This window comes from Drosophila obscura, unplaced genomic scaffold (assembly GCF_018151105.1).
Source record: "Drosophila obscura isolate BZ-5 IFL unplaced genomic scaffold, ASM1815110v1 contig_192, whole genome shotgun sequence".
NCBI lineage: Eukaryota > Metazoa > Arthropoda > Insecta > Diptera > Drosophilidae > Drosophila > Drosophila obscura.
In genome coordinates this window covers 3,547,869-3,559,410 of record NW_024542781.1, presented here as the reverse complement: position 1 = coordinate 3,559,410, position 11,542 = coordinate 3,547,869, and the positions used below count along the sequence as shown (strand labels likewise).

The following is an 11,542-nucleotide window of genomic DNA, read 5'->3' as shown; positions in this document are numbered from 1 at the left end:
GCTTCTCGCTGGGAAACACTGGAATATCGTTTATAGTTTATCGTTTTTATCGTTTATAGTTTATTAAATTCTTTAGTAAATTCTTACATTCGCGCCATGCATTTTACATATATAGACAATATGAGCTTTTATCCCTCTGCTATACTCTTCTCCTCTTCCTCTGCAACATGCAATTTTTATTCGAGTTGCTGACTAGTTTTATTTTATAAATATGATTTGTTTAGATACGATTTAAACGCTTTTGATTGATGCGTGTTCTATAAGTAGATTCGGATACACACTCATAATATATGAAGACTCTATACATATATGTATATATAAATGTATATTTAAAAAATTTACAAAAATGGAAAACTTACACATACGAAGCTAGTTAGCACTTTAAAATTCCTAATCTCTGACTCTTCCGCATATGTACCATAGTGTAGTATATAAATATGTAATTCGTTAAAGTAACAACTGCATTGCACATTTTGTCGGTGTTTCTTGCTTCTGTTATTTCTTTAGTATATTTCTATATGCATATATATTTCTGATACGCTGCTGATTTTTTTTTAATTAGCGTTCAGTGTTTTGGTTTTGGTTTTAGTATTTGATTCTTTCATTGTTAAACTTTGTTCATCTTTATTCTCTTATCATATTAATGCATATGCTGCGTAGTAGTAGTAACTTTAGAGACAATTCCCCGTATAAATATTGCCGATTAAACTAAACATTAAAACATACATTTATGAAGCAACCTATTATTCCATTACAACGTTCGTTTCAATTGCGCTTTGGATTTGCAGCAAACATTTGGCACCAAAAAGAATTACAATAACTAAAAAGTATTTATGCTAAACAGAATAAAATACGAGTAGGTACAATAAATAAACGATTCACGTAAAAACTAAACGAAATTCAATCTCACTCTCTGTGGGTGCCCAGTGACTTTCGACCTTCGCCTCTGTCTCTTAGCGCTGTGCGTAGGAGAAGTCCGTCTGGGCCTGTGCGTCCTGGCTACTCTGAGGCTGGAGCTGGGGTTGATGATGATGCTGGTGCAGGTGATGATGATGCAGGCAGCCAGCAGCTTGCTCCACCTGATAGCCCAGTGTTTGACGCTCTAGCGTGGAGAATCTCGAAGCTATCATCATTTGCTGCTGATTCTGCACCACCGAGAAGCTCAGGCCACACGAGCAATGCTCAATATGGGGCTGAGGCGTTGCCTGTCCGGGGGTGGCATGCACTAGAGCTTGCTCCGTGATGATTGTAGGTGGCGGCGATGGCGACGACAAACAGTCCTGACAGTAATGTGCTCCTGCTGCTGCTGCAGGCGAATCGGTTGGGACTACGCCTGCGACTGTTGCGTGATGATTGAACTGGCTGAAGGAGGGCGGCGGCGGTGGAGGCGGTGGCGGCGTCATCGAGTGGCTGGAGCTGGAGTCCGAGGTCTCGGTGGTCGTGTCAGTGGTGGTGCTGGTTGAGGTCGATGTGGACGATGATGGCTTGTGTGGCTGATGTGGCTGATCGGGTGGATGATGGCAGCGACATATTGTAACTCAAAAAGTGCCGCCATCGTGCTGGTGACTAGATGCCAATGAAGATGTCAATGCGGATGCCGGTGGTGCTGTGATTGTGCTTGTGCCTGGGGCTGTGGCTGTGGCTGCGGCTGTTGCTGTGACGGTGACCTCGACAGAAGACGACAATGGGGCTGGGGCTGAGGCTGGGGCTACTGCCACTGCTACCACATTGGCCGGCTGGTGTTTCAAGGTGCTATACCCATCGCCCTCGTCATCGCCATTCTGCTGCAGCTGCTGCCCCAGCGGTTGATGATAATGGTGATTGTTTATGGAATGATTCTGATTCTGACTGTGATTGATTTGTGTGTAGGCTTGTGTGTTGGGATTGGGTGAGTGTGCCAGTGCCTGTGCCTCCTCGCTGGCCAAGATTCCATTGCTCGATACCCCCAATGATTTTGGCGGTATTGGCGGAGGTGGTACCGGCATATCCTCCACATCGAACGAGCTCGTCGAGCTCTCCCGCTGCGTGATATTCATCGGTGCGGCCGTGGCATGCATTTCCAGGCTGCCGATGGAGCTTATGCGGCAGTGCTCACGATGATGCACAGTACTGGCCGCCGAAATCGAAGAGGAGTCCTCGCTGAGATTATTGAGATTCATGTGATTCAGCTCGCGCGAGCTGGTCGTCGAGATGCCCGAGTCGCGGAAGTCGTTCGGGACAAAGCAGACATTGAGATGTCCGCCGCCGCCGCCGCCGCCACCATCCTGGAAGTTGGGAGGCAGCGAGTGCGGCTGCTGATCAGCCTCGGGATCGTCGAAGCTGATGTCTACCACGGCGTACTTCTGGCCATGCTGCTGCTGCTGTTGGTGCTGGGATGAGTGGCGACGGCCGACGCCATCGCCGCCTCCAAAATCGTTGAAAATCATAGGATTCGATGCTCGCTTGTCCGGCGTAATTCCACGCGGCGGCAGCGGTGGTGCGTTCGGAGAGTTAACTGCCGGCTGCCGCTTGGGCGGCACCTCTGGACTGTCCATCATGGCTCCTCCTCCTCCGTTGGCGATAAAGTTCTGCGATCGGGGACGATTGGGCACTGGAGGAGCCGCAGCACTCTCGTCCAGCGGTATGGTAAGGCTCTCCTTGCTCAGCGTCTGATACGAATTGAGGGGATCGACGGGACGCACAGTGTCTACCTGTCTCGTGTAGATTTCATCTAGCTCGTAAACATAGTTGGCATTGGGATTGGCATTCTGGCTGCTGGAGGAGGATGCTGCTGCCTGCGCCGTGCGCTGCTCCGTGGGTAGAGGCGGCAGTGGCGTGTTCACAATGCTGTCCGAGTGCTGCCGCTTGAGGCGACCCATGCCCGACAGACTCTGCTTCAGCTGGGAGAATCGCTCCAGCAGGCGATTGTGTAGCGGTTGAACGCCGCTGGGAGCCAACTGTCCATGCAGCTCCAGAGCCTGCTCCAGAATTTGTATTTGTTCGAGTATCAGACCCTTCAGGCGCTGCACATTCGCCTGCTGGCCGGCGCCCTGCGGCGACTTGAGGAACTGATCCGAGAAGAAGGCCTCCTGGTACTTGCTGATGCCGCCCATCACATTGGCATCGATGGTACCCTGCAGGCGCATCGAGAACGGATTGATGTTGCGTTTCGGATCGCGTCTGTACTGGACAATCAGCTCGGACAGCTCCTTGCCCGCATTGCTGATGATCTCACAGGCATATTCCACGGGTGTCAGCTCCTGCACCGACTTCTGCTTGACCTCGAACCAACGCAGAATCCCCGGCAGTGGGCTGGCTATATCCAGGATGGTCCGCTCTATCCACAGCGACTTGAACTCGTTGTCCTTGTCGATGGGTCCCTTGTATATGGGTCGATCGTAGATGAATCTCGTCACATCGTTCACCTCATAGAAGCGGGCTATTTTCTCCGGCACCGGCACCATGGCCGTCTTCAAGGCCTGAGCATCGCCCAGGGGCCGCACATTACTGATCTGTATATACTGATCGGGTGCATTGAGAATGGCGCCGTCGGGTGGACTGTTGTTACCCAAAATCTGGGCACTGGGAAACTCCGTTTGCAGGCGTTGCGTAAAGGCACCGATACGCTCGTACTCGAGGCCACGATACACAAACTGTTTGTTCTGTAAAAAACACAAGGGAATGAGAAATAAATCCAGAAGAGATCTTGAACGACTGACTTACCCTCACAAACAGCGGCAGACCCATGCCATAGAATCCCACTCGAAAGTACTCCGGCTCTGGTCTTAGCTGCGTTAAGATATTTTGAAAGAATTTCGCCTCCTGTATGAGTATTTCGCTCAGTTTATTGTAGTCAAAGCGACGCGTTTCGTACAGTTGGGCCAGCTCTTTGCACAGCGGAATGCCCTTCTCCCAGCATTTGCCCTTGTCGAAATATTTGAGGATCTGCAATGCATGAGACTTTTTTTTTAAACATCCATAGATGGTATACAAGAAGATCATTAAGATTATTGTGGAATTGGCTACTAGCTCGTCTAACTGGATGCGTATTTCCTTTTCAATGTGTCTCGTTTCAATAACGCTGCATATCCGTTATTCTTGTCCCTTGCCTATTCCATTGCTGTGTATTGACAGACACGCTTAGAGAGGATCAGCGTCGTCTGTGCGGCTTGAGAGATAAATACCGGGCCCAGAATCGCGTAGTAGATAATAACTAGCTTAGATAGAAGGCTCTGCAGTGTGGGGAAGTCAGTTTTGAGAGTCGAGTGAGAGACCACCACCAAATGCCCTTGAAACTCGAGACAAAGAGATAATATGTACTATATACCTCATGGTATAGTCGCTCTTTTCGCTGCCACTCTGGTTGGCCGCTATTGTCGAAGGGGGCAAAGCTCTGGGTCTCCCGATCCCACGACAACATGGAAGCATACAACTTGAGGGTGAAGCCAGCCTCCGTGTAGTTCTCTGCCTGCAAGTGGAGGTTGTGCAGCTTGTAAATGTATCTGAAAGAACATTATGAATGATTAGCTGGCAAAATGCAGATAATAGTATCGGTATCCGCACCTCAGATACATCTCTTTGCGATTGATTTCGTTTTTGTAAAAGTTCAAGAGATTCACGGTGCAGGTCATGCGCTTGTCCCGATTCTCCTCGCCCTGCATCACACTGCGATAGTCGAGTAGTCGCTCCAGGAGTCGCGTAACAGAGGCTATAAATGCAATGCCAGCGTCCTTCCAATTGGGATTCTCCACTTGGACTTTCTCCAGCAAGCTGGCAAGGGATTTAGATCACGGATTAGTTATACATATGTATGTGGATAGAGGGAATCGGAATATCTACAGAATATCACAGAAAGAGAGGCGTAAAGGGTGGTTCTGCGGTTTGAACTTACACCAAGCTGAGATGTTCCCTTTTTTTTGGCATGGATGGCGGATAGCAATGCGAGTGTGAAGTGAATTATTTATATATTTACAGACATTTACATTGACATTTATATATGATTGTATGTACATTCCAGGAGGAATCTGTGCTACAACTTACATGGTGCTGAAGAGCTCCCTGTACTCGTCATCTCCTTTGTTCTCGCTAATTAGCAGATCCAACTTGTCGATGAGTTCGCTCTCCACCAGGCGGAAGGAACCGCGCGCCGCCTGCTTGGGGATGCAAGGTTACAATCGTTCTTTCAATGAGTGTTTACTGTAATCCACGCTCACCTGCTCGCACTGCATCATATCATAAAATACGGAAAGCGTTGCCTTTCTCAGTGCGGGCTCTGGCACGAGTGTGACCTCCAGGAAGGGGCCCACCATCGAGGGTATAAAGTGGAGCTTCTGTTCGCCCAACTGCGACCACATGCTCAGGATCTGGAAGCCCATCAGGACGCGCATATCGCCATGCGAGTGGAGGATCTTCAGCCGCTTGGGCTCCCTGTACTGCTCCAGCTGCAGCGACGGTTGCGTGAGGAAGGAGACCGCAAGGCTGAAGTAGCTCCACCACAGCTGCGAATCAAAGGCCTGAGCACCAAGGAAACGGTACACCAGCGGCTTGGCAAACTCCTCGAGGGACATGCGCAGCACATCGTTCGCGGCCAGCTTCATCACGAGCCAATCGTTGGGGAACACGTGCCAGTCCTGCGTGAGCAGCTCCTCGTACACCAGCAGGGACTTGCTGAGGAACTCCTTGAGGTCGCGCGGATCCTTGTTGTTGGGACTGAGCTCGTCCCAGTAGCGCTTGTAGTGCGTCTCATCCAAGAGCTGCAGCAGCCCCAGCAAACAGGACACCAACTGCGGCAGCACTGCATTGGAGCCCTCCATAATGATGCTGATGGTTCGTATCAGTATCCCGAGTATGTTCTTGCACAGCGAGTCCAGATCGTGCTGCAGCGTGTTGGTGACTTTCTCCCGCTGCTCGCGCTGCAGCTCGAACAGCTGGCTGAGAATCTCCGAGAGAATCTCGGCGCACAAGCGCAGCTCATCGCGCCGACTGAGATGCATGCGGAGGTGCTTGCAGGCCACCGACAGAACCACAGTGCGGGAATCTAAATGAAAGAAAGAATTGGTTTGAGAGTCCGATAGGGAGAATCGCGGGTTTCAGGATTTACCATCCTCGTGGAAGAGCTCGCCGGACACCAGATCCTTGACCGCATGCAGCTTGGCCTGAATCAAGCGTATGGGCGCACCACGCGGTATGGCATCCAGCATATTCCGCGCCAGCATGCCCAGCTCTGGTGCTGGCAGCGTGTCCTTCAGCTGTTCCAGGACCACGCCCGTCGAATTGAGCAGCGCCTCTTGGGTGGGTATGATGACATCGTACGACGGCACCGCCAGCATCCCATTGAGGTCCGTGAACAGCGAATGGAGGTCCCGCCGGAACGAGTCTTCGTACTGGCCGCCAGTGGCGCGCGCAAACAGACGCCGCGACTGAATCAGCAGCTTGAATATGTACTCCAGCGAGCCGAAGCACTTCTGGAACGGGTCCGGATGCTCCGCCTTGGTCATAAAGACGGCCATATGCGCCACGGATGTGATGAGACCCTTGTAGACGAGAGCGGCCGCAAAGTGATTCTCGATATACTCGTTCATTACGGGTCGGAAGTGCTGGAACTTGTTGCTCTGCAACAGACTGAAGATGCTCACTAGGACGTGGAAGACCAGACCCGAGTGCTGGGTGCTGTTCCCCTCCTCGTTCGAGAACATGGCGAACAGGGCGTCCAGCACGTCCTGCAGGAACTTCACGAGCTCCTCATCGTTCAGGCGCAGCACTCCCGTCAGCGAGTCCTGTATGGTGTCGGGATGTGCGCGCCACTGCAGCAGCGAAAGCAGATCCGCATTTTGCGTGAGCTTCGTGGAGCAGAGAAGAGAGCGCAGGACAAACACCTCCTTGGAGCTGCGACTGAAGCATCCCCCGCAATCCATCTTGGCCTGTGCGTCTCTGGGGCGGCACTGCAGTCGCAGATAGTTGGAGGCCTGCAGCTTGCTGGGATCCTCGCACTTGTACACATACAACTCGTGCTGGCCATCGCCCAGGGTGGCGCCACCCGTCTCCATTAGCCGCGCAAAGCTGAAAGCAAACAGCTTCGGCTCCGTCTTGTCCCGCGTCGAACAGTGCCGGAACTCGAACCGCACATGGGCGGTGGCAAACTTATCGATGGGCACACTCAGGCGCAGCATTTCGTTCCAACTGGGTGCATTCTGATGGTACAGGATCATCGAGCGGAACTGCGGCTGGGCGTCCATTCCCGAGGCACCCCACAGGCAGTCGGTGAGCACATTGCCCGCCACGTCCAGCACCACAACCGTCACGAGAATGTTCTTGCCCGTGTTCTTGCCCCCGCGCTCGAATTCCCCACGCTCCAGCGACAGGAACAGATCGTTCCGCACATCTCCCGGCATAATGACATCGGGGAATCCCATTTTCCGTGTAATAGTGGAGCCCTGGAAGAGCAGCGGCTGCTCCTGGCGAGCCTGCCCCAAGCCACCGTGCAGCAGCTTCAGGGACACCACAATGCCCTGGGTGCTCTGATTGCCCGTCTGGATGGGCGAGTACTTTCCACTCGACTTCTTGATCATCAGCTCTGGTAGCAGATGGAAGTCCTTCTCCTCGCTCTGGTACAGCTTGAAGTTGTACTCCCGCTCCTCGGAGGCAGTGGAGGCCTGATCCAGACTGCTGTCAAAGTGCGCAATGTCCGCCAGGGAGAGGACGCCCACGCCAAAGGGTCGACGATAGGTGGGCCCAGTGCCATGGCTGCCACTTTTCTCGATCTTCTTGATGGAGTCCGACTGTATGATCTTTCCCACCCGCATCACAACGGCCACCAAATGGAGATCCTCATTCAGATCGGCGGCACCTTTAAAGCGATAGAGAGAGGGAGAGAGAGGGAGAGAGAGGGAGAGAGAGGGAGAGAAAGGGATGGATCATTAGGGATCATCATTCTTTCGTAGTTTCCTCTTACCCAAATCCGTAAAGACAGTACAATTGCTGTGCAATTTTTCGATGTAATTGGAGAAACCATCTTTGGAGATTTTGACCAGAAACCGTTCGGACAGCGGACGCATGCGGCTTCCATCGTAGAGAAAGAAATATACCTCCGCATCATCGCCACCGATGCGATGGCCAAAGTCTCGCATGCAAAAGTACAAATGATGCGTGAGTATCTTCCGTGGGGTCTTTCTCCTCAAGGTACCGCGACTCTGTAAAGGATTGGATTAGTGACTGATCGAACAGAGACAATATCAATCAATCAAGAGAGGGCGACTCTTTACCGATGAGGCCTTGGCATTGTCCGCACTGCTCACATGGACATTGTACAGCTTGACGATACCAATGCCATGTGGATCCACGGCCAGGGGACCCTCGCGCGGCACCAGATCGAGTCCAAGCTTCCTGCAAATATCAGAAAAGTATATCTTGGTTGAGTGATGTGGATGGGCACGATGCAGCTAAAACAACTATCACACTTTGTCACGTTCCAAAGAGGACAGTTTTCCCTCCCTCGCTGATACATGGAATATCTAATTAATGGGAAATCCATGTGAAGCTTTTCGTAATTAATTGTCGCTTGAGCGCTGGAGTGGAGTCGTGCGGAGCGCCAAGAATTAAATACAAATTTGGACAGTCATCATGAACGATGATCATTAATCACAGATCCCAGATCAGAGATCACACGAGTGCTGCATATTCCCATAAATAGAACAAAACAAAGATAGCAGAGAAAGGGCACGGAGGAGTTTATTTATATAAAACGAGGAGAAACGTTGCGAGTCGCTTCTGTTGCCGCGACTCCACTTTTATACCCGTACTCAGTCAGTCAAATTTTAGAATATTTAATCTGTTTCCATTTTTCTGCTATTGTTTTAAATTCCGCTACATCTGTTTCTCTTTCTTTTCTCTCACACAAACACGCCATTCTAGCACGTTCTCTTCCGCCAGAGGGCGCACACTACACGGGACTGAGTGTACGTGAGCGAAAGGGGTTAGCCACTGTACATAAATTTCCTCATTCTGGCTATAATAATGATTCGATCTGAACCAGATTGGGGTCATTCTATACGATACTGCGTGTTTGTGTTTTCTAAATTGTGGCTGCCACTGATGTTCGTCTTTTGTGGTGGTGGAAGAGGGCAGGGCGTAAATTTGAAACACACATGTAACAGTCTGATATCACATTAGTCTGGAAACAAAATTTGGTAGCTCTAACTCTTATAGTCTCTGAGATCTAGGCTCTCATCGAGAAGGTCCATACGCATACGCAAATGATAATCAAAAATTGTAATATAAAATTTTTAAACATCTGAAAGACTGCCGACGAACTGCTCAAGACTCGGTCAAGACTCAGTCTAACGAATTCAAAAAATAAACAAATTTATGTCGTGTGCATGACGAAGAACATCGATTGAATTGTGTCTCGTCGATGAGAAATTGTGTCTGTTGTTGGTATGGTTGGACTGATCACAGTTGAATTGATCTTATGGTAACAGCTGTTCAATAATAAAACTATTTTATAACTCTCCTAACCCATACTTTGTTCATTCGCATAATGAAGGATTCTCTTCGCTGAAATAGACTCGATCGCACAATTGGCCTATGATATTATGATATTTACAATCTTAAAGAAGCTCATGTTAAAAGTTGCACCTCTTATTTCTTATACGTTTCAATCTATTCCTTATAATTGTTAACTCTGAATAGTAGAACAAAATCGTCATTTCAAGGTGCTGTAATATCAATTTACCCACATCCACATATTGTGTATGGAGATCCATTCCATTCAACGCCTTGACTCAATTCGCAGCCTACTCATGCATGCGATACGACTGAATACGACCCCCCAAAGAATCGAAGAAGAATCGACGTCGAACCCGTCATGAGAGCAAGGCTAGAACGGAATCAACTTTCCCAACAACAAACTAACTTGAAGTCGAATCAATATCAATCCAGTTCCAGTTCTATCAACAGAGATCGTATCTAAATGGTGGATACGATCGCTCATTAGGTAGGTGTTCACACTACGAGTATCTGTATGTATGTTCTATGACCCAGTACGTGGGCCAAGCCACGGCCTGCTGTTTGGGCTGCTCTTAGTGGCTACCGAGTGAAATTTACATGATGATCATGATCTTGTGGATCATGGATTCTCATCGCTTTGGCCCGCATGACGCATAAATTTCGGCTGCTGCTTACAACCATATTTTCTGGGAACGAGAGAGAGACACACAGACACATGGCTAATGGGTTCACGGCATTCCGGTGGCGCATGCGAGAAAGAGGCAACACAGACCAGAGACCAGAGGCACACGGAGCCACAGTTAGGAGCCAGGTCTACAGGCACAGCAGCCGAAACGAACCCAACAATCCAACGTCATCAGCAATATGTTGTTGGCCGCAACGTCGCGACGTCGTTGACGATGTTGCTACCTCGGCTACGCTGTGGCTTCTACCTGGCTTACGCAGAGAGCGAGATGGCCAAGACAGACAGACAGCCAGAGAGACAGAGAGAGACACGGAGCGTAGAGTGTAAGGGAGATGGCAGGCATTTTTTACAAGCCTCTGGAATCGTCAGAGACCAGAGCCACCAGAACAAGCCAAAGAAGAAGCCGTTTTGTTGTTAACGAGGCCTAAACGGCTTCGCTCAGGTGAAATCATGGGAGAGAGAGGATCATCAGAGAGAGAGAGAGCAAGAGCGAGCTCAAGTCTCCATTTTGGAACTGGAACCAGTTGAGAGGCAGAGAGATATCGTTTTGAGGTATTTTTCTCTTCTCTCTTTTGGTTTTTTTTTTGCGTGTACGTGTGGTTGCATGTGTGTGCGTTTAAGCCACCTCTGTTACGCCTTTTGGAGCTCTGGAGCTGTGGAGTTGACGTGACCAAAAAAAGAAAAAAAAATGCCAGGCAAACACTCGGACTTGAAAATGTATCTCATGGATACAAATATGAGTGGAGAGCGTGCGAGAACGGTAGCCATTGTGGTAATGAACACTTTAAGTCGTTTTTAATTAAGAGCCCCCGAAAACCGAAAGCTCAACAGGTGAAAGGTAAGGTTCCTCCCCCCAACAGATAAGCTGCAAACTATAGACACCTTTGTGGATTGAGATTTATTTAAATCCCCATCGAAAAGTGTTGAGAATCTATGACACAAAACGAAACATGAAGCACCGGCTTGAGCAAACAAAGATACAGATATCACACACCACACCACAAGATGGAGGAGTTTTCTGGGAGAGAAAGACTCGGCGACTCGCGCGACTCGCACGACTCGAGACCCAAGGAGACGATACAGAAAAATTTAATTATTTACACTTCGATAAGCAGAGCTGTCAACCACAAACAAAAAGCAGATGAAGAAACATACTAAAAAACACAGCAACACGTTCGTTCGAGTTGTATCTATGGGTCGCGCAGCTGAGATAGAGATACACCTCTCGCCTCGAATCACAATCACACATGCCATATATTTCGTATTTAATGTCTTTATAAAAGGTGTAGCTCGGAGATACATTTCAGGCAGGCAGCGCAGGGCAGGCAGCTAAACCCCACAGGAGCATGCCACAGGGCTAAAACAGAGAGGAGA

The 11,542-nt window shown here is 49.6% G+C and overlaps 1 protein-coding gene across 1 annotated transcript in view; it reads right to left on the bottom strand.

Annotated features, from left to right (window-relative positions):
- Positions 1 to 56: 56 nt before the first annotated feature.
- Positions 57 to 11,542, bottom strand: part of LOC111065530 (dedicator of cytokinesis protein 3) — a 30,073-nt gene continuing 18,587 nt past the window's right edge. The window contains exons 4-13 of the mRNA XM_022353750.2: positions 8,241 to 8,361; positions 7,931 to 8,168; positions 6,080 to 7,825; positions 5,193 to 6,016; positions 5,020 to 5,132; positions 4,871 to 4,888; positions 4,543 to 4,749; positions 4,307 to 4,481; positions 3,703 to 3,924; positions 57 to 3,641 (exon numbers count right to left, since the gene is read on the bottom strand). Coding sequence (XP_022209442.2) covers positions 1,539 to 3,641; positions 3,703 to 3,924; positions 4,307 to 4,481; positions 4,543 to 4,749; positions 4,871 to 4,888; positions 5,020 to 5,132; positions 5,193 to 6,016; positions 6,080 to 7,825; positions 7,931 to 8,168; positions 8,241 to 8,361 — 5,767 coding nt within the window. The 3' untranslated portion in view covers positions 57 to 1,538. The remainder of the gene's footprint in view (positions 3,642 to 3,702; positions 3,925 to 4,306; positions 4,482 to 4,542; positions 4,750 to 4,870; positions 4,889 to 5,019; positions 5,133 to 5,192; positions 6,017 to 6,079; positions 7,826 to 7,930; positions 8,169 to 8,240; positions 8,362 to 11,542) is intronic.